The sequence below is a fragment of the Cydia strobilella genome, chromosome 18 (genome assembly GCF_947568885.1).
Source record: "Cydia strobilella chromosome 18, ilCydStro3.1, whole genome shotgun sequence".
Taxonomy (NCBI): domain Eukaryota; kingdom Metazoa; phylum Arthropoda; class Insecta; order Lepidoptera; family Tortricidae; genus Cydia; species Cydia strobilella.
In genome coordinates, this window is record NC_086058.1 from 13,041,856 (window position 1) to 13,063,221 (window position 21,366).

The 21,366-nt window shown below is 39.6% G+C and overlaps 1 protein-coding gene across 4 annotated transcripts in view; it reads left to right on the forward strand.

The window, feature by feature from the left end:
• LOC134749562 (sodium/potassium/calcium exchanger Nckx30C) overlaps nucleotides 1-21,366 on the forward strand; it is a 90,356-nt gene that overhangs the window by 42,954 nt on the left and 26,036 nt on the right. For 3 of the 4 annotated variants that reach the window (XM_063684552.1, XM_063684554.1, XM_063684555.1), the window contains 4 exons: nucleotides 7,884-8,031; nucleotides 17,321-17,511; nucleotides 18,467-18,605; nucleotides 20,878-21,130. In XM_063684552.1, the coding sequence (XP_063540622.1) occupies nucleotides 7,884-8,031; nucleotides 17,321-17,511; nucleotides 18,467-18,605; nucleotides 20,878-21,130 (731 nt within the window). The remainder of the gene's footprint in view (nucleotides 1-7,883; nucleotides 8,032-17,320; nucleotides 17,512-18,466; nucleotides 18,606-20,877; nucleotides 21,131-21,366) is intronic. The other variant, XM_063684553.1, reaches the window with a different exon arrangement.

Genomic DNA, 21,366 nt, shown 5'->3' on the forward strand with positions numbered 1-21,366 from the left:
TATCCGGATAAAATGCGTCCAAGTCCTCCCGCCATGTCCTAATCGTTTGCAGAAAATGCTACAGTCTGGGCTATCAAAATCGCAGCAGACTTATCTTATTAGATTATTTTAAACCGGGTCACTCACGTATTATTAAGTCGAATAGCTTGACATGTTTCGGTCCAATTTACGAGGACCGTCTTCACGGAGACACGACACGTCTTCACTGGTCGAGGGCGCGGCGTGTACTCAAATCGGCGGTCCTCGTAAATTGGACCGAAACATGTCGAGCTATTCGACTTAATAATACGTGAGTGACCCGGTTTAAAATAATCTAATATGTTTGAGTCTCACGGGAGTTTTATAGTTAAAATTGCAGACTTATCTTGTCTATATAACTCTATCTAACTAAGAGTGACAGAGAGACAAATAGTTATCGTGGCTATTAGGCCCCCAGAATATAATTCATTTGTTTTAAATGAACAAAAACAACATTTAATAATGGTTTAAAATTCATTGTAGGTCATTAGTACTAGTATTAGGACAGTGAACCTCAAGAGGCTAAAGCACAATCGAACTAGGAGAAAGCTCGAAATTTCCAGAACAGTCCTAGAATTTGGTTTTATAATAAAAGGTCCTGTTTCCATGAAACCATCTGACGTTTGGGGACCATCTTGGAAAATCTGTTTCACCCATTTGTAATTTGCCTTTTAATCTGAGTCTATGCACTGAAAATATGGTCCAGGGCAAAATTCCTCAAGTCAAATTGAGCCCCAGCAACCTATTTGCAACCGCTTCCCTTCCCACACAACTGTACTCGTTAGTCCGACAATGTTGCGTTTGACTCTGGAGACTCCATTGACGATTTCACGTTAGTCAGCTACAGTTTGGCTGAGGCCCAATCAGTGGCGTAACTAGGGGAGGCAAAGGGGGCAAGTGCCCTGGGCGCCATCCAAGGGGGGGCGCCAAAATGGGCAAAAGGCAGCAGCAGGGAAACTTTTGTCAGTCGTCAGGGGGCGCAAATTTGGTGACTGCCCCGGGCGCCATATCCTCTAGCTACGCCCCTGGGCCCAATTGAATCCAACTCTGAATAGCCAAACTATTCAGAGTTGGAGTTAAGTTGTTGATTCACGTTTTTTGTCAGACTTCGAGAATGAAGATGTAGTTTTTTTAAACTCTGTCCTTTAGGAGAGATACAAAATATTTATTGTAACATTCTGACTATACAACCGGTTGGGCAAAATACGTACAAGTGTCGACCAAAACTCACTAATTACCAAAAAATAATTAAACAAAAATCAACCTTATTCATGTATTTATACGGTACACTATGCTATGGTTGTCACCCGATGATTTATAAGTACATACATGTTACATGCTTAAATTTAAATGTCACTAATACTCAGATATTCACTTAGATTACTTATATATTAAAATCAACAGTATAATTACTAAAACCAGTTAATATGCATAAAATACCAATTAAAATGAACCTTAATAAAAAATCTTCCTTAGCGATATAGTATTTAGTCACGTCGTCTTCCCACTGTCTCGAGTCAAATTGGGCCTCAGCCAAACTGCCCATTTGCATCCACTTCACAAATAGCTGTCCAACAATATGAAGCAGTCGTTAGTCCGACAATGTGGCGTTTGACCTGGAAACCCTCCATTGTTGATGCTATAGCCGGCTACAGTTTGGCTATTCAGTGAGGGGTAAGCGAAGTCACCGATTAGGAATATTGGATATTCTAGCTTTTCACCAGGGATGTTGTGGATGCCGATTTTTTGACATCCGCGGATGCGGATGCGGATTTTTAAAGGCTCACATCCGCAGATGCGGATGCGGATGCGGATGCGGATGTCGAGATTAGGCACATAAAAAACCTCAAAGACGCCTAGTCTTGCTAAGATGACATATAGTCGAGAAATTCGGACGGGCACCGCCGTGGCGGGGTGGCCTAGGGGTTCATGGCGTTAGCCGCGATAGCTAAAGACGCCGGTTCGAATCCGGCCTTCACCACTGGAGGGCTTCGTCACTTTTTCTTTAATATATGACATCTATTACAGTTTTCACATAAAAAACGTCAAATATGACACTTTAGTAATATTTATTTAAAAAAAAAACGAAACTTAGTATTTGAACAAGTATATACGAGTAGGTACTCCACAATCGCATTAGTATACTAAAGTCCAAATAAAACAAATTATTCACTTCTTGTCGCTGTCCGTCATAGGCTAAAGTGCTCGATCGACGAATCACAAAAACGAAACAAGATTCCTATTGGCTAATGACGAAATTACCTAGCACTAGCACTTACGCTACGCCGCCGCTAAGACGTTCCTGTACCTACCTGTTCCACATCCGCATCCGCATTAAGCTCCGCATCGATTTCATGCGGATGCTGATGATGAAAATAATGCGGAAGTTCCGCGGTTGCGGATGCGGATGCGAATATTCGCAACATCCCTGCTTTTCAGTCTTCAAACGAATTCAAAGACCACACTTCAAATTTAACAAATGCACACTTTGGTTTAAAGTAGATTGCGCGCTTTTTGCGAGCTTTGCACAAGTCCGCTTATTACGTGCGCAATGTAAAGCGAACATATGTGTGCGCTCGCGGCGCATTCCTACCTACGAGTACCTCTACGTGAGATACGACGTAGCCCGTAGCAGCGTTTTTCCGTTATGTTATGAGTTGAGTACAGTACTAGAGTTAGACCAAGATAAGTCTGCTACGATTTTGATAGCACACGTAGCGCAAGTGTTATTTTTAACGTCAAACTTCTATGAAATTATGATGTATCAAATAACACTTGCACTGCGTATGCTATCAAACATTTTTGCACTTTTCTTGGTCTAACTTTACGCACTGAGAATTTTATTGTACTAAAATTTATTTGTATCAGGACTCATTACTCGTTTGACTACATTTTTATGAAACTCAGGTCCCCTTTGCTACCTAAGCATAAAAGTATCGAGCATTGATCACTTTTTTACAATATAATTAGTTTCAATAAGCCTGTCTTGTTATTACACATTATAGTTAATTGTCACTTCATAACAATAACAAGCCCAAACACAAAACAGATCTTTTTATTCAGTACGGAATTTTGTTCAGAATTCTTCTACTTCTCTTCGTGTCGATGGTTTCGTATTCTATTTATATTAACGTTCACATTGAGAACCTTCTTATTTTAAACTTTTGAACGCTTTATGTCATAAACAAAAACGTCACTGTCACGCCGAGATAACGGGCGCAAGCGAGCGAATGTAAATTCTATTGAAAGTGTCAATGTTACTTTGACAGCGTCCGCCATAACCGCCATAGTTGGTCCTTGGCGCTGTGGGCACGACTATTATAGTGACTACACCTTTAGGAGTTCTTGGCGTTCAAAGGGTTAAATATTGAAGTCAGTCAAAAAGAATTGCTAAACTTATGTTTTAATGCCTAAAATTATCGTAAGTCCAGTACATCTGTGCCACACAATGGCCCAATCGGCAGTCGGTTGCAATAAAATTTACAGCCCTTGATAAATGTGTCAGTAATTTATACCCGTTTACGTTTGGGCGAGAAAATGTTACAGCCAAATATATTACCGCGATGGTTATTTATTTATAGAGGTAAATGGTGTGATAACAATGGTAATTGAATCATATGTAGGTACTGTAATAGTATGTAGAGTAAGCTGCAGAGATAACTGTACATCTACAGAATAAACTAATATATAGCTACGTTTGAAAAACCATAACCTAAGTACGATTTATTTCGTATCGAATTTTTTACACGGTATTATACAGGGCTCCGCCATATTGAAAAATTCCAATGATTGAATAAAAAAAATCGAACTTGCTCCCAAAATTTCAAGAGAATCGATTGATATAAAAAACCGGCCAAGTGCGAGTCGGACTCGCGCACCGAGGGTTCCGTACTTTTTAGTATTTGTTGTTATAGCGGCAACAGAAATACATCATCTGTGAAAATTTCAACTGTCTAGCTATCACGGTTCATGAGATACAGCCTGGTGACAGACAGACGGACAGACGGACAGCGGAGTCTTAGTAACAGGGTCCCGTTTTTACCCTTTGGGTACGGAACCCTAAAAAGGGTGAAATACAAAACTGTGTTCACGTCTTTCCTGTAGACATACCCAAAAAGTTAAGGGCTAAGCGAACTTTAGCATTGGTTTTAAAAATGGCGGATTTCTGAATTAGGTTTACTAGACTTTGACATTCTAAGATTTGATACTATACAAAGAAAGTGTCGAAATTCGACGCTGTTACAGAGAAACCTACATAAGTGGCTATATCGTAGGTTGGTAGACATTATAACATAATGGTCCTATATATTGATAAATCTAAATTGTTTCGAGCGATATCGTCCAATATGAGAGAATAAAATATAAGACCAAAAGCGAAGGCCGCGAAATAGCGGGTCGTAAACTATACAGATTATGATCGAAAGCGGTCTTATGTCACGGACATGATTGGTGTACACCCTCTTGGCATTTGTTCAACTATAATTTTTGTTGCGTATGTTATAATATATATTGTTATTAATCTTATATGTGTAAGTGTATAAACAAAATATATATTATTGTCTTCGGTTACCGCGATAGTTACTCATGAAATAAAACTATGAAAACGGATTATATCGCGTATATTGAATTTTATTATACATCCCGACGTTTCGAACTCTTTACAGCGTTCGTGGTCAACGGGTGACAACGAAACGTCGGGATGTATTATAAATTCAATATACGCGATATAATCCGTTTTCATAGTTTTATTTCAAAATATATATTGTTTAGAATAATTTGATTTGTGTTTCATATTTCCTCTCGCTTTCTACAATCCTGCATCCTGCACTAACTACACGATTCTGTTTGACCCAATGGTTGACTGGTAGAGAATGCCTTAAGACATTAAGTCCGCCTTTTGTACAATTTTATATCGTGCAATAAAGTTTAAATAAATAAATAAATAAATAAATAATACTAGTAGTTCAAATTTTTCCAGATTCTTGATATTGCTCAAGCTCTGTTTTAAGTAAGTACGTATGCTAAGTCAGGGCACGAACATTAAGGTAATGTTTATTATTAGAGTTAGGTAATGTTAACCTTAAGATAGATATTACACAAGATATTGAACCTATCAGAAGATAAAGCATTTTTAAATCAAATTAATGAATTTTACATTCATAACATTAATAAACTTTAATAACAAATATCACTTTAGTATTTGTGCCCGAGTTAGTACACGTACCAGTAGGTACCGTATACCGTACACGGTTGTCAAGATGATATACTAAGTTTTATGGATAAGGGAATAGTCATTAGACGTCTCGGTGGCCAATCGCACTGAGTGCAGATTTCGCGGCACATTTCGCGCGTTCGCGCCATTCGCGCGATTCGCACGTGATCGTTACATTGTCGCAGTTCGTTAGCTCTCATTCATAATGCAAGTTATGCTAATGGGGCAGTTGCTTTTGCTACATGTGACAAAAGAGAAGTAAATATTTACTTTATTAAAACTGGGTTATTTAATGTAACATGGGGTAATTTGGAATTAATAATATGGCTTTAAACTAATCGCATTATTCGTACACGCGCTACAAGCCTCAATAACCTATTAATAGTTTGTCTAAATCTGTCATTTTAACTTATGTATTTGTAAGAATTAAAAAAAAAAACCATTTATTTACATACAAGATACAGTGGTACTACGTAAACTAAATTAATAACTAGCTTAAATCTAAAATAGGCCCTTGAGGCATTGTAACACACACTCATTGGACCATTTGTTGTCTTTAATAAAATAATAAAATAAATAAATAAATAAATTGTAACAAGGATGCTGGCGGCATTTCCTCGCTGTATCGCAATGCTGATACGTTGTGCGAGGAAGCCGCCAGCTCTTCAGTCACCAGTCACGTCAACCAGACGCTTCGCGATTTCTGCAAACAACTTGTGCGCGCTGGGACCCCAAATTGAAAGTATTTGTAAGAATTAGATAAAACATAAATTAAATAATCTGGAGGTTTGGACAAAACTACTGGATAGTAAGATAAGGTAGGCAGAAAGGTATCCTAGATAGGTATCAAAGTAAGTTTTCAGAGATACAAAGAAAATAATTATGATTTCAGTTTGAAAAGAAGAATAAAAGAAGTTGCTCTGCAAAAACATGCCCATGAATTAATTTTATCAATAATAGTTAAGCGTACATAAGTGAAAGTAATTTAATAAACAGACCGTAACACTACTAATGAGCACATATTTATCGTTAATTAACGCTAATTACGATTCAGAACGGCCACAACATGCAATGGATACCTTTGACCGTTTATGCATAAATTTCGTACTGTCGTTCACAAGGTTGATTGATTGTTTTTGAACCTTATATCAAAGACAGAAGGCTCACCAATGGTAATTTAGAAAATGTCGCTTAGTACCACTGTTAATTGACAATTCGCAAACCTTATTACGGATACATAAAGTCTACTATTGTTTAGTAAAGTTGATGTTAGAATTTACGTTGAACAAGGTTGGACACGTGTAAGGGGTAATGAGGCGTGCTATTTAATGAACTTGACACGCAGACGCCTACGAAAGTGTATGTTATGAAACAGGTGACTGGCGCGGCCGGTAGGATGGTAAATAAATTTATACTGCGAAATAAACGACATTTCTTATAAATTTTCTTTTATATTACCACCGAACTGTCATTTTAAGTATTTCAATTTAACTTCAGTGGCAACCAGCAACATTGCGAACATTTTAAACAAATGAAATCAGAAATCATCATCGCATTTATTCGTGGTAAACGACAACATACTAAAGTATAAAAACAACAAAGAAATATAAACATAAAAATAAATAAATAGTTTACCACGAAATGGTCCCGCCTCAGCATAATGCTAACCCAAAAGTCAGCGCTGATCTTCCGGCGAGACCATTTGAGGGCCACGAACGAACGCAGCTGTACGACACGGCCCTATTATAAAACTGAACGCGACTTTGCGGCGGCGAATGCTAACATAATATTCGAGCGGTCCCACTAGACGTTACTCAAATCCCTTGGACAAGTGTAAGGCCTGAGTGGACGCTCGAGTTGGGCGTGCAGCGGGGCGGGGCGTGCGGCGTGCATGTTAAACAAATGCAAACGTATAGGAGCGGCCTTAGTGCACGCTGCTCACATCACTTGTGAGCCCGACGCCACGCTGCACGTCCCGCCGAACGCTCCGCTTCGAGCATCCACTCAGGCCTTACACTTAAACGCCCGAAGTTGCATACCTCGCCGAACTCGCCTCTCTGGTCGCTCACCACTGAGGGTGAGGCCATACTGACTTTTACGATATAAGTACGTATTTGTGTAGGTACTTAGACGAACGAAAGGCTCCATATTTTATTTTATATGAAACGAAACATATTTGGACCCTTAATCAACATGCTTAATAAATAGTCATCTATCGCGTCTATGTACATTAAATCAACACATGATTCTCTCATGTGTTTATTCTATCATGTGTTGATAGCATCATGTGTGGTTTGCTAATGTCAAATTTTGACGAAATTGGTAAAAATCACCAGTACTCGGCCTGACTTAGAGTTCTGACCGCCCTAGGCTGACTGTGTGTATCCGCCCCCCGCTTGTCTCAACTCAGAGCCGCCGCCGCGCCCGCTTGCGTGCCCCCTTGGTCCTTGCGCCCGAGGCTTTGGCCTTATTAGCCTGTGGGTAAATCAGGCCCTGCCAGTACCTACCTGATAGGTTCGTGGAGAAGCCGTAGTGATTATAAGTGGCGCTACCTCGTTTTTCACGAAAAATTGAATATCCATTGAAGTCTAATATCTAATACTCCAACAGTTTAAACTTAACTGACAAAAGTAACTCCATCTCTCTCCCACAGCACGGCAACGCGACGACATCGAGCGAGACGTCAGTGGGCACCAACACCGCGGCCGCGGGCCCGAGCAAACAGCCGGCAGCGAAGTTCCGCCACGGGCTGCTGCAGCTCATGATACACACTATCGACCCGATGCACGACGGTGAGTTAGGTATGCACCGCTTTGCTTTTCTGCGGGGGTGGGGGAGGGGCTGATTACCTATCTCATTGTCATCATTATCATAAATGAAGAGCTTTGCTCTTGTCGGTGGAGTAATTGCCAATCCTTTCTTTCCTGAGCCAGTCTTTTGATTTGCTCGTACGATGCAATCTTTTTCACTTTGCTCAGATATGTGATTCTAGGCTTGAAAAAAGAATAAAATACTTTCATTGAGATAAAAAATAGTTCAGCCACTCCCTCGCTCTCTTTTATAAGATACACGTAGCTTAACTAGCCACTAAGTCAGCCAGTGCACTCGACCGTCTTCAGTACACGCCAGTGCACTCGTCAAGCACTAAATTGTTCACACTCTGCCATCCAAAACACAGTAAAAAAGCAAAATACGATAAGAATGCGTAACCCTAGGAGGATCTAAGCAAACGGAGTAGCTATTAACAGGCGTTTCCCTCTGTCGAAAATAGTCGGCCAATGGCCGACACAATGTATGGACTGACGTTTATCTGACCCTCCCCCGCAAAAATTGGCAGCACAGAAATATTGGCAGACTGTTTTGTACAGAAAATTACAGACATGGCATCCTCCTAAGCGAAACCGTATCTTAAGTATCTTAACTGGGCTATCTAATACAAATTACTGTTTTTGATGGCATTAAGGCTGATTTATATTTGTCCAGTAATAGGATTCATCATGTTTTGAGCTGGATGGACGTTGGATTAATGGTAAATACACGCTGCCAATCCTGTGATTGAAACACGTCCATTTTGTAATCCGTACTAGAAATCTAAATAAATATTTCTTATTCTTATTCTTATTCTTATATCTAAATCAACCTTATCAATTCCTGATATTTCCAAAAGGAGCAAATACGAACTTTGTAAAGTGCTGTTGTTTATTTCTATGTGTATTGTAAATGTATTTTTTTAATTTATGTAATTTTAATTTAATTTATAAATAACCTATTTTAATTTAATTTTGATTGTAATGTTTAATTTGTGTTATTGTGGACCATTATTGTCTGGAGTTAAATAAATGATTATGATTGTATGAAATAAGGTAAGTTGTCCTAACTTTGGCGACCCCCGCTCTAATCTTAATTTCTTTTTAACGCTATTTAGTAGGGGTGGCTGACTTTAGGGCTGATTACCAGTTTCAAATTTTAGATCGTCAAATTAATGTTATACTTTTTACAATTGCTCGTTTGTTCAAAATACTATAAGTAAGTAACCACATTCGAACGTAAGTATCAACTACTATTGTCTTTTTTAAATTTCTTTGGGACTGAGTGTTATTTCTTAGACTCTTAGTAGGTATATTCTTTTACGTTTATATTTATAGCGTTTTGAACCTTGTTGTCATTTACCTAAAGATTATCGTCGCTGAGCAAACCCAATGCTTGATTTTATATTTTCACTTATTTAATTTTAATCAAGTTTTTCAATTTTTTCATTTATATGGATCGTTTACGGGTTTCGGGTCATTCGTCATTGAAAGAATTAAGAATAAAGGATGAATCAAGCTAAAACGGTCCGGGTTTGGGCCGAGGCGTCCGACACCTTGTTTTCTATAGAAACCAATCACGTGATCACCGAACACTTATCGCAGAAAATTAACCTTTCAAGCGTGTCATTCTTAGGCTTAGAGCGCACTGCGGTTTTTTTAAAAGCGGTTCCGCAACCGCAAAAAATGTAACGTACGGCATGCTTTATAAGCGCACGGCAAGAAATTAAGGGCTTAAAACGCACTGCGGGTTTCTTCTTGGGGTTTCAGTCTAATTTCTTGCGGTTTCAGTCTTTTAAGTGCGTGCGCTTATAAAGCATGCCGGACGTTACATTTTTTGCGGCCGCGGAACCGCTTTTGAAAAAACCGCAGTGCGTTCTAAGCCTAAGTCTGAGCGTCCACTAGAATTGAGCGAGGTAGCGCAACAGTGCAAGAACACTGCGCGTTTCTTGGCGATATTTTTCTTGTGCACTCCCCGACTAACTCGCTCGCGAGGCCGATTCTCATTAAACAATATGTTGGATTTTTGATCTTGTTTTGACACGACCATGACATGGATCGCATTGCACTTAAAGGTGACGTTCGGATGGCAATTTTATTGCAATTGCCTTACTGTTGCATCATTACCACTGCGGCTTTGATGCGGGCGCTCTATCTGTCAATTTGCTAGATAAAATGAGTGACGTTCGCCGCCGCATTACTGCCGCGATAATGACGTGCAATCCATCACTCATTTTATCAAGAAAAGTAACATAAATATATAGCGGGGGCATCCACACCGCAGCAGTAATGCCGCAAAAGTAACGCTGCTGCAGTTGACATTCGAATGTGCGCACCGATAAGTGCGAGCGAAATGCCTAATGAGATGACATGACGGGCACGTGCAGGAACCAATCAGCGGGTGATTGTCAAGTTCGTATCAAAACCATAAAAAAACTTTAAATTTCACAATCGGCCTCCAGCTCTTGTAGATACACTCGCCCTTATTTGAAACTTAGTGTCAATTTAGATAAGAGTATAATTAAAGAAGATTTAACGATAATTTAATCACCTTTTAATGAGTTTTCAGCTTCCCTGCGCATTTACTCTCAACCAAGATGGCGTTCCCGGTATTTAGTAAACTTAAGTACTAAAGTTTATATTCTGGCGTGCTTTTGTCTACTGAATCCTGTGGGTGCCGATACGTCGAGCAACACGATGTCAACATTATGAAATAAAACTGAAATAAATGTCATTTATGAAGATAAAGTGACCAAGGCCTCCAGTGCCCCAGGCTGGAATCGAACCAGCGTCGTCTGCTACCGCGGCAGGTGCCTGAGCCATTCGGCCAAGGATTTTTTTAATATGAGCGTTGTGAGGGTTTCATAGGACAAGAGAGACAAACTTTGCTCCAGAGTGAAACAGAAAAGGAGTGAAGGTCAAATTGACACACCTTTGTCACCATGAAAATAAGGATTACGAGCTAAGATGCAGACGGACAATCAGACAGACGACACAATTATAACCATTACCAAAATTGTTCTATTTAACTACAGAACTCAAAGTAAAGGTATCCAGCGCCTAGATAGCGTTATTTTTTAGGGTTCCGTACCCAAAGGGTAAAAACGGGACCCTATTACTAAGACTCCGCTGTCCGTCTGTCTGTCTGTCCGTCTGTCTGTCACCAGGCTGTATCTCAGGAACCGTGATAGCCAGACAGTTGAAATTTTCACAGATGATGTATTTCTGTTGCCGCTATAACAATTATATAATACTAAAAAGTACGGAACCCTCGGTGGGCGAGTCCGACTCGCACTTGTCCGGTTTTTTAATTCTGTGGTAACGGCACGGGGGTTGTTTATTTTGGCACGGCTAAGCCAGTAATATCCTCACAGGTTAATTTACCCCGGGAATATATGTGGGTATGATATTGAGTTTGTAGAAAACCCTGTATAAAAGAGAACGGTCTAGTTTAATTTGGGGCTAGTTCGTCTCGGTCCGTTTCGGTGTGGATTGTCTTGTAAAAACCGGTCAAGTGTCGGACTCACGCACCGAGGGTTTCGTACTATTTAGTATTTGTTGTTATAGCGGCAACAGAAATACATCATCTGTGAAAATTTCAACTGTCTAGCTATCACGGTTCATGAGATACAGCCTGGTGACAGACTGACAGACGGACAGACGGACGGACAGACGGACAGCGGAGTCTTAGTAATAGGGTCCCGTTTTTACCCTTTGGGTACGGAACCCTAAAAATGTACAAGGTAATAAAACTATAGTTAAATCCAAACGATTAGGTAATGGTTACGCCCGTTCCCTACAAAATGAAACAACCAGAGCTGCCATGCTTTTCTTTTAATCTAAACTAAATTAATAATAACAATAATAAATATTCTTTATTGCACCACAAAGAAACAAAATTTTTAAAACAGATTTACAATGTAAATAATGGTTGCAACAGGCGGTCTATCGCTGTGAGCGATCTCTTTCAGACAACCTTAGGGTAGCAGGATATGAAGAACAAAAGTTTTTATAAACAGGTAGTGCACGAATTAATTAGAAGAACAGGAATTACACATACATTAATCAGACAGTACATATAGTAAATTTTAGATAAATAAATAAATAATATAACACAAATAAATATATAAATATATATATATATATACACATACATACACAATATATACACAGCAGCAAATTAAGGAAGAGATAAGTAATGATTTTTAAGTAAGGTTTTAAAACTTTGAAGAGTTTTTGCGCAAATTAAATAGGTACCTACAGGTTGGCACAAAAATATGTTGACATTTTTTCACTTCGGCATATTGTTGATAATTTTTACAAACGTTTGCGTTTGTGTATCGAACCAAATGAGGAGAATACTTTGAAGATAATACGTTTTATTACACGACTGTTTTAATTATTATTTTTATGACTTCTGTAATAAAAGGTGTAAGAAAATTGTCCCTAAACAGTTTTTGTCGTCGTATTCTTGGGGCACTGTAGTTCTGTTACTTAGACACTGATAGACCACGCACTGACATTAAATGTGGTATTTTCTATAAAAAGGGATCTTATTGTCGATGGCGCTTACGCCATTATAATCGATGCTCCGATATAAATACAATGCCGCGCGGCGCTGTCCGACGTAAGCGCCATCGACAATAAGATCCCTTTTCATAGAAAACACCCCAAATATTGTTCAAATTATTAATTAAATGTTTTTAAAGATTATTACGCGTACGAGCGCTTTGTATGGAGATGCGACCATTAAGAACTACTTTTAAGAATGGCCAACTGCAACTGAGACGAACAAGGAACTGCATTCGAAGAACAACCCTGTCTTTCCCTGCTTTCCCAGTTGGTTAAAAGTCGCAAAATAGAACAATAACAGGCCTGGCGTTAATAAACTTCACCTTTACGGAGTCGGCATTTGGGCGGAAAAATAGGGCAGCCGTGTTCGCCCCGCCTTGACCTGGCTATAGACCATCTGCAAGTTAGATGCAACATGCAAGAAAACTCGTAAAGTGGTTAAGGGAGATAAGTTACATAAGATAAAAAACCTACTCTTTATTGAACTCCTTAAAAAGTAAAAAAAAACACAAATTTTAAATCTGAATGGTAGAGATAAAACAATGGGCAGTTTTATCGCTAAAAAGCAATCTCTTCCAAACAACCCTTGGGTAACGGAATCTATTGCAAATTTGAACATCAGCTGACTTATTGTTTGAGAGGAATAATGCTGTAAATATCGCATTTAAACTGTCGTGGGTCATACTTAAGCTAATTTTACAGTGTAAGTAAGTCACGTATTTTAGCCGCGTGATACGTACTGTGCTCGGCGCGCAGCGCGTTATCTTAAACGCTCCTTATGCACTGTTAGTACGTGAAAATGGAGATTTGGGCTCTCAAAAACCTGTCGCGCGAGTGACTTAAAATACGTGAGTTAAACGTAGACATAGAGTGCTCACTCCATACATCAGTTTTGTTACCAAAACGACTATTATGTTCGTAGTCGACATATAGCGTCAAGTAGCGAAATTATCAGTACTGCTGCTCGACACTAGATGTCAGGTATGTCGCAACTGACGATAAGTGTATTGCTCAACAATTTACAACTAATATTATAAGCAGAAGAATTCGAAAATAGCGTTCCGGTTAATCCGGTTATAAATGTTATAATATAGCTGAAAATCGCTGAGCATTAGACTTTCCGTTCGTCGTGACATCTATTGTCGTGTACTGATAATTCCGCTAACTGACGCTAGATGTCGACTACGAAAATAATAGTCGTTTTGGTAACAAAACTCATCTATGGAGTGAGCACTATATCTACTTCATTATCTTTGGTTAAACCGAAAATTAGCTTAATGGCTGTTAAATCTGTTGCTGGCTTATAGTCCATGCGAAATGTTATAAAATACCACTAAGTGGTAATGTCTTCAACGTACCTCCTTTATAAATAATAATTATTATGTTAAAAAGAACGCTTTTGTGCTACAATAAACGGGATACAAAGCGGAGTCTACAAAAAGTAGTCTGTGCCCAGGGCGGATCGATCCATTATTAGCGAACCTAATAATATCGCGGGTTTCAGCAGGCTTTTATTTTAAAATCCGTTTCTATTGAATGAATGTGTGCTATAATTAGATTTCGTTCGAAATATACGATAATGTAGTGACACAAAAAACGGTCAAGTTCGACTCGGGAGGGTTCGGGTTGTTTTTTTGAGTCCAATTCACGCTAGATTTTTAGGGTTCCGTAAAAGCTGGTAAATTCGCTATGTCCGTCTGTCTGACAATTACGGCTTAGCTCTAGATACCATGTGTATCTCAGGGCCAAAATAAAATGATAGGTAAGACTTTACCTATAAGTTTAACAACTCCAACAGCAAAATGTGACTAGTACTTTTGCCGCCGACTGTTGGTCCTACACTAAACAAAACCTATTATGCAACCATTCAAAAGTTTGCACAACTCGCGCATTCAACTTAAATGTGCAACTTGTGAGCTTGAGAGCGTCCGTCAGATCGCGGAATGAGATTACGAGTGTAGTCCCTACATACATACTTAGTTGATTCCATGCATGCTTCAAGTTAAATGTTATTTAATTTATTACGTGCTCGGCTCGCTCCGACTTATATTGTGACGCAAAGTTATATTAGTATGAATTGCTATTCATTACACGTTCGCTTATTGTGCTTTCTTGCAGGTTTTAGTTATTTTCTCGATACTCGTAAAGCAAACAATTTGTCAAGATAACATATAATGTGTCCTACACTTATAACATATATTAATAATTTCTATGTGAAATAAATATAATCGTTACTAATATTTTACTCTCAATACTGTTAGCGGGGTTCGGAACGCGCCCCAACTGACAGCTCAGCTGTCATGAGAGGGAGCTGTTAAGATGGCTTCCCGCCTTATCCACGGAAGCGTCGGTCTGAAGCATTGTAGTGTATCCAGTTCAAAATAAATCGTTTACTCAAGACCTAGTGCGTTTTGCTGTAATTAATACATACCTATTAGATTTAACTCCGACTTGAACAGTAAAACGTGACCACTTTTACTGCACAGTTTACACAAAACCTATTATGCCCCATTCAAAAGTTTGCACAACTCGCGCATTCAACTTAAATGTGCAACTTGTGAGTTCGGACGGCGTCCGTCGATGCGGAATGAGATTACGTGTAGCGAGTACTTATACCATCGCCCACGCTGTTAACTGACAGTTCGTTAACCTTATTACAAAAGGCATAAGATGCACCGATAAGCCCGCTCCAGACTACGCGGCGCGAAGCCGCGAACGCGAGTGTGGAGCCGATTTCGGTCATTAGCGAACTAGACTCTACACTTGCGTTCGCGGCTTCGCGCCGCGATTCGCGCACGAGTGTGGAGGTCCCTATAGACAGTTAAGAGTGTCACTGTTTATACAATGCATGCTTCAAGTTAAATGTAATTTCATTTAGTACGTGCTTGGTTGGCTCTAACTTATATTGTGACGCTAAATTGTATAATATGAAACAGCTTTTGCCTGTAACTTCGTCGGCATGGAATCATGATAATGATTGATAAAGACTCCTATGTCCTTTACCCTGCCTTTACCCGGCCTCAAATTATCTCCATACTATTTAAGTTTAATTTTACTTGAAATTGAAATAACAATTAACTTGTAACTGCATACATTGTATACCGTAAGACCGTAACCGTACCTACTACCTCACATTCCTATTATAATCTCATTTTCGTTTCAATTCTTGAAATGTAACAAAATACTTTTGTCGAAATGCCAAAATATACAATGTTTTAAGGGGCCCACTGATTACCAGTCCGCCGGACGATATCGGCCTGTCAGTGGATTGGAACTGTCAAATTTTTGTTCTGACAGGCCGATATCGTCCGGCGGACTGGTAATCAGTGGGCCCCTTTATATTATTACACTTAAATTCAACTAGAAATGTCGATTGTGTAAGAAGACTTATTTTTATTTTCAAGTTTATTAACTTTTGGTAACGGTTTCGACACTACATGGAAAGGAAAACAGCTGTCAGGATGCTAACTAGGTTGGTAGCATCAGTTGACCGGCCTCTCTCCAAAAAGAGGCTGGCGACCGCGTAGATGTAAAGATGTTATCAAATTTTAACTGCAGCTGCATTACTGTTGCGACATTACTGCAGCGGTGTTGATGCCGCCACTGTATCTGTCAATTTCCTAGACAAAAATTTAGTGACGAATTTAACATCATTATCGGGATCGGGACAGTAATGCGGGGGCGGACGTCATTCATTTTATCAAGTAAATTTCCAGATACAGCGCCCACTTTAAAGCTGCAGATGTAATGTCGTAACAGTAATGCAGCTGCAGTTGTCACTCGAACGTCACCTTGATTTAATATACCCGCTGCGTCTGTCTATGTCTATGTGTATGTATGTTCGTGATAAACTCAAAAACAAGAACGGATTTTCATGCAATTTTCACCTATCGATAGAGTGATGTTTGAGAAAGATTAAGGTGTGGTTTTGTGGCCGTGCGAAGCCGGGGCGGGTCACTAGTCCATAATAAGCGCTCCTGTCCGAACTCCGAACGAGTTGAATGCGCAAGTTGTTGCGCAAACTTTTGAATGGTAGGTTGCAGTGGTAGAAGTGGTCACGTTTTAGTTGAATGCAGTGACGGTTGAATTTAAGTTTTAAGCCGATTATGTAATAGATTGTTCGTGCAAATATTAATAGATGCGATTAGGATTGATGATTGTTTAAAATTTACGTGTTTTAGTATTTGTTACTTAATTGTATAAGTTTGACTTTTGCTTGCATTCTAAGAATAAATTAAATTACTTTCTATTAAAATATTTTAATTTGTGTTCTTTCAAGTAGACACACTACTATTAAACTATAAACCGAAATAAATATAATATACGAAGGAAGAAATGATCAAAGCCTCCAGTGTCCAGAGCTAGAATCGTACCAGCGTCTTCCGTTTACCGGACAGGTGCCTGAACCAGTCGGCTATCAGGTCACGGTGGCATGGGTTGAAATTTCCAAGTATATGACAATTTCCTGAAGGCCTTAGTCATTTTTTCCTTCGTAAATGACATTTATTTCGGATTATAATTTTGCCTGCATTTTTGATGTAAACTGTTTTTTGTATGTTTATTGTGACCTGTCAGGATGTCCAAAAACCTTCTACATTAACGTGTATATAAAATTGAGTTATCGATTGAAAATCCTTCCACCTCCGATCGGGGCGTAGACCACTAAGCACCAACTTCATACAAGCACTACATCCTTCCCCCTCTTCCCCAGGCAAAGTGGACGAGAAAGCAACACAACTACACGCCATCGCGTCGCTAAAGGTGCTGCTGGAGGCCACGAAGCCGGCGGCGGGCGGGGCGGGGGCGGCGTCGGCGCGGAACTCGGCCGCCGTGGCCAAGGAGACGCCGCTGGACCTGCCCAACGGAGGCGTGCAGGATGTACATTTAGATGCTATAGAAGAGGTAATTTATAAAAATATTTCGGTATTTCATGCAAAATAAAGTTATTTTTCTTTCTTTCTTTCTTTCTTTCTTTCTTTCTTTCTTTCTTTCTTTCTTTCTTTAGGTATATATACCTACGTCCCAGTCGGCAAAGGCAAAGGCCTGAGAGATTGGATTATAGTCAGCAAGCCCAAAGCGGAATTGAGACTTCGCATTTCTTTAATGTATGCGTGCTGTTGCACTCCTTTATATCGCTAAAGGTTATACATTTGGATTGTGACCGCAACTGCTGCAGCGTTGCTGCTGTAGCGTTGCTGCTGCAGCGTTACATATAAAGCGGTGCTTTTGTTGCCGCATTATTGTCCCATATAAAACATTTAATCAGTAACTTAAATCAAGGAGATTAGAATTAAAGAGGGCGTACTTCAAAATCGGTACAAAACTGTCCATAGTTAAGAACATTGGGTAGAATCCTGATGTTCTTTCAAAAAGATTTGGCCAATAAGTTTGTAAAAGGACGTAGGTATACTGATTTAATTGACAACATTTTGGTGCTTTGGGACATTCAAAGAAACAGTTTATTGCATTAAGGATGACTCACGTTAGACCGGGCCGTGACCGGGCCGGAGCTTCCGGCGCTTCGTTTTCTATGGAAAGCACCACGTGATCACCTGTCATGTCATAGAAAAGTAAGCGCCGGAAGCTCCGGCCCGGTCACGGCCCGGTCTAACGTGAGTCATCCTTAACTTTGTAACGTGTTAAACGCCTCACACACCTTACTTAGGTAATTCTAACCTAACCTAACTGACATCCTAAGTAGGATCCTAAAATTATTGTTACTAGTTAGTATAGTCAGACTTGCTAAACGTTTACGATTTACGTAAGATGAATTAAGTAAGATGTGTGCACTTTAATCTAAAAAATAGTAGGTAATAGGTAAGTAAGTAATGCGCTAACCAATCACCGTTGTCCCCAGATAGGGGACCTGGAGGAGGACACGACGCCATTGGACATGTCGTGGCCCTCCGGGTTCCGCAAGCGACTGACCTACCTGTTAGTCGCGCCCATAGTCTTCCCATTATGGATCACTCTCCCGGACACTAGGACTCCGAGAGGTACGTCAACATGACTATAGTCACACGAGGACATGTCGTGGGTTCCGGCCTGACCTACCTGTTAGTCGCACCCATAGTCTTCCCATTATGGATCACTCTCCCGGACACTAGGACTCCGACAGGTACGCTCACATGACTATAGTCACACGAGAACATGTCGTGGGTTCCGGCCTAACCTACCTGTTAGTCGCGCCCATAGTCTTCCCATTATGGATCACTGTCCCGGACACTAAACTCCGAGAGGTACGTCCACATGATTATAGTCACACGAGGACATGTCGTGGGTTCCGGCCTGACCTACATGTGAGTCGCACCCATAGTCTTCCCATTATGGATCACTCTCCCGGACACTAGGACTCCGAGAGGTACGTCCACATGATTATAGTCACACGAGGACATGTCGTGGGTTCCGGCCTGACTTACCTGTTAGTCGCACCCACAGTCTTCCGGACACTAGGACTCCGTGACATACATGATTATAGTCACACGTTGGACATGTCGTGAGGTTCCGGTCTGACCTAGTTATAAAGTCCTTTCCATGGGTTATCTACTCAGCATATTAGTAGAATGTACGAGTAGAATATCATTAGTTACTTCTAACAAGTCATGCTACTATTATCGCCTGGCTGACGGGACAAAATAACAAAAAAAGTTGATCCACCCAAGTATATGAATGAATGAATGAATATGCAGTTTGTTTCACAGTTTGGGTCACTATGACCGTCGACCGCTCGTATTTCTTTTCGCAACTGATTTATTTCTCCCTTGATGAATCACCGTTTAGCGTGAGAAAGCTCACCTACTTGACTTTCCGTTTTAGTTGTATTTCCTAGTCATTTGCGTCTACAATGTTGTGGTTAATAATAATAACGCACTTAGTACCTATTATGGCCGTTCAGCTCAAACATAGGGCATAAATTCATATCAACGTTGACACCAAAAGTTTTTAAAATATTAAAAACATTAGTGACAACTATATAAGCGAAACTATCATTTTATCTTTTGAACAAGTACCTTTCTTTACGGCTAACACATTACCAATCTGATCTTTAGCCACAGCGAAAGTCATTAAAAAAATATTTCGGACAACAGAAATCCATAACAGGTTAGTCGAACATGCAGGAACTTAAAACTATGTTAGACTTATTAGATATCTACAATACATACAAAACGCATAACGAGAAATTTTTCAAAGATGGAAATCGTAGCAACTGTAATTTCTAAATCTGCCCGCAATACTCAAAAAGAAATAATAAGTAAACAAATGATAACGCTCACAAACCTCAAATAAAAATACATAAAAGAAAATCGTTGCTTTGTATTGTATGATCTTCAAGTGGTCCATTTTAGAAACGTTCATCATTTATGCATTTATTTATTTTATTTATGCATGTCGTTGAACTCGGATGGCATCAAGCGTTATGCTGCCAACTTACTGAACATTACTAAGCATATTCCAAACTTTAAAGGCAGCGCCGGGATAACCTCGTTTACTGAACAACTGAAGCCGGGCTGGAAGCTTTTTAAGCTCGTTTCGTTTAGCTGATCTGATTTCAAGCTTGCTTATTAAGCTTTGTTATAAATTTAAGAGATGACGTCTAATTTAAAATTGTGCTGATTTAATGTGATTTTTTCGCAAAAAGAAGTGTTTTAGGGAGGTTTTAAGCGAGCCACCCTGATAAATTCGCGCAGGGTAAGACTTGAATTTCATGGTTTAGAAATAGACACATAATAATACTGGAATATATACGCATATACTATACGCATTTTAGTGTTTCTTGATCTATGGTTAGATTAGGAGTTTCAATAACATATAAGTATCATATACATAACTTTATTAAAGGGAAATAACACATAATCTAAATATAAAATTAATTAAAACTAAAGTTAATTAATAAACCTAAATGTATCTAAACTTAAATCTTAATATCAACTAAATGTGTACAAAACTACTTACTGAAACCCGTCTCGGGCTGTCATAGGTACTTGATTTTGCTTATGCATTATGTACCTCCCTCTAGATTCAAAATAGACCTGTATGCGTATCTCAGTTACAAATAGAAAGGGATAAAAATAATTTAACAAATTCAGGATCGTAAGATTGAATGAATGAGGTTAGGCTGCAAATCTTACAAATTTCAACTATGCAGCGTATATCCGAGCACGTCACTTCTACTTACAAAAGCGGCTTTAAGGACCTAATTTTCTTTCCTGTAATACTAAATAATAACCGAATTACGTGATCACTATAACCTACTCTTTTTCTTTCCAGGGAAGAATCTATTCCCCCTAACGTTTATAGGATCCATAGTATGGATCGCGTTCTTCTCCTACCTCATGGTGTGGTGGGCGAACGTGGCCGGCGCGACGGCGCAAGTGCCCCCCGAGGTGATGGGGCTCACGCTGCTGGCGGCGGGCACGTCCGTGCCTGACCTCATTACGTCGGTCATCGTGGCGAGGAAGGGGTTCGGAGATATGGCGGTCTCTAGCTCCGTGGGCAGCAATATTTTTGATGTCACTGTTGGGTGAGTACCTTATTATCTTTGTATGAAACTGGCATGATTGAATTGATTATCTATAACATACTGCCTGCGTTACCTGTAGGTCAAGGTTTAAGAGCTGATGGTGAGGGTTGACATAACAACCTGTATGGTCAGAACTTACGCAACAAAAAGCAAATATTTATCACAGTTGCATAATGCCATCCAAGAAAGTAGGTAAATCAGGACTCACAGGTGTGTTTGATGCCTCAATATATGGA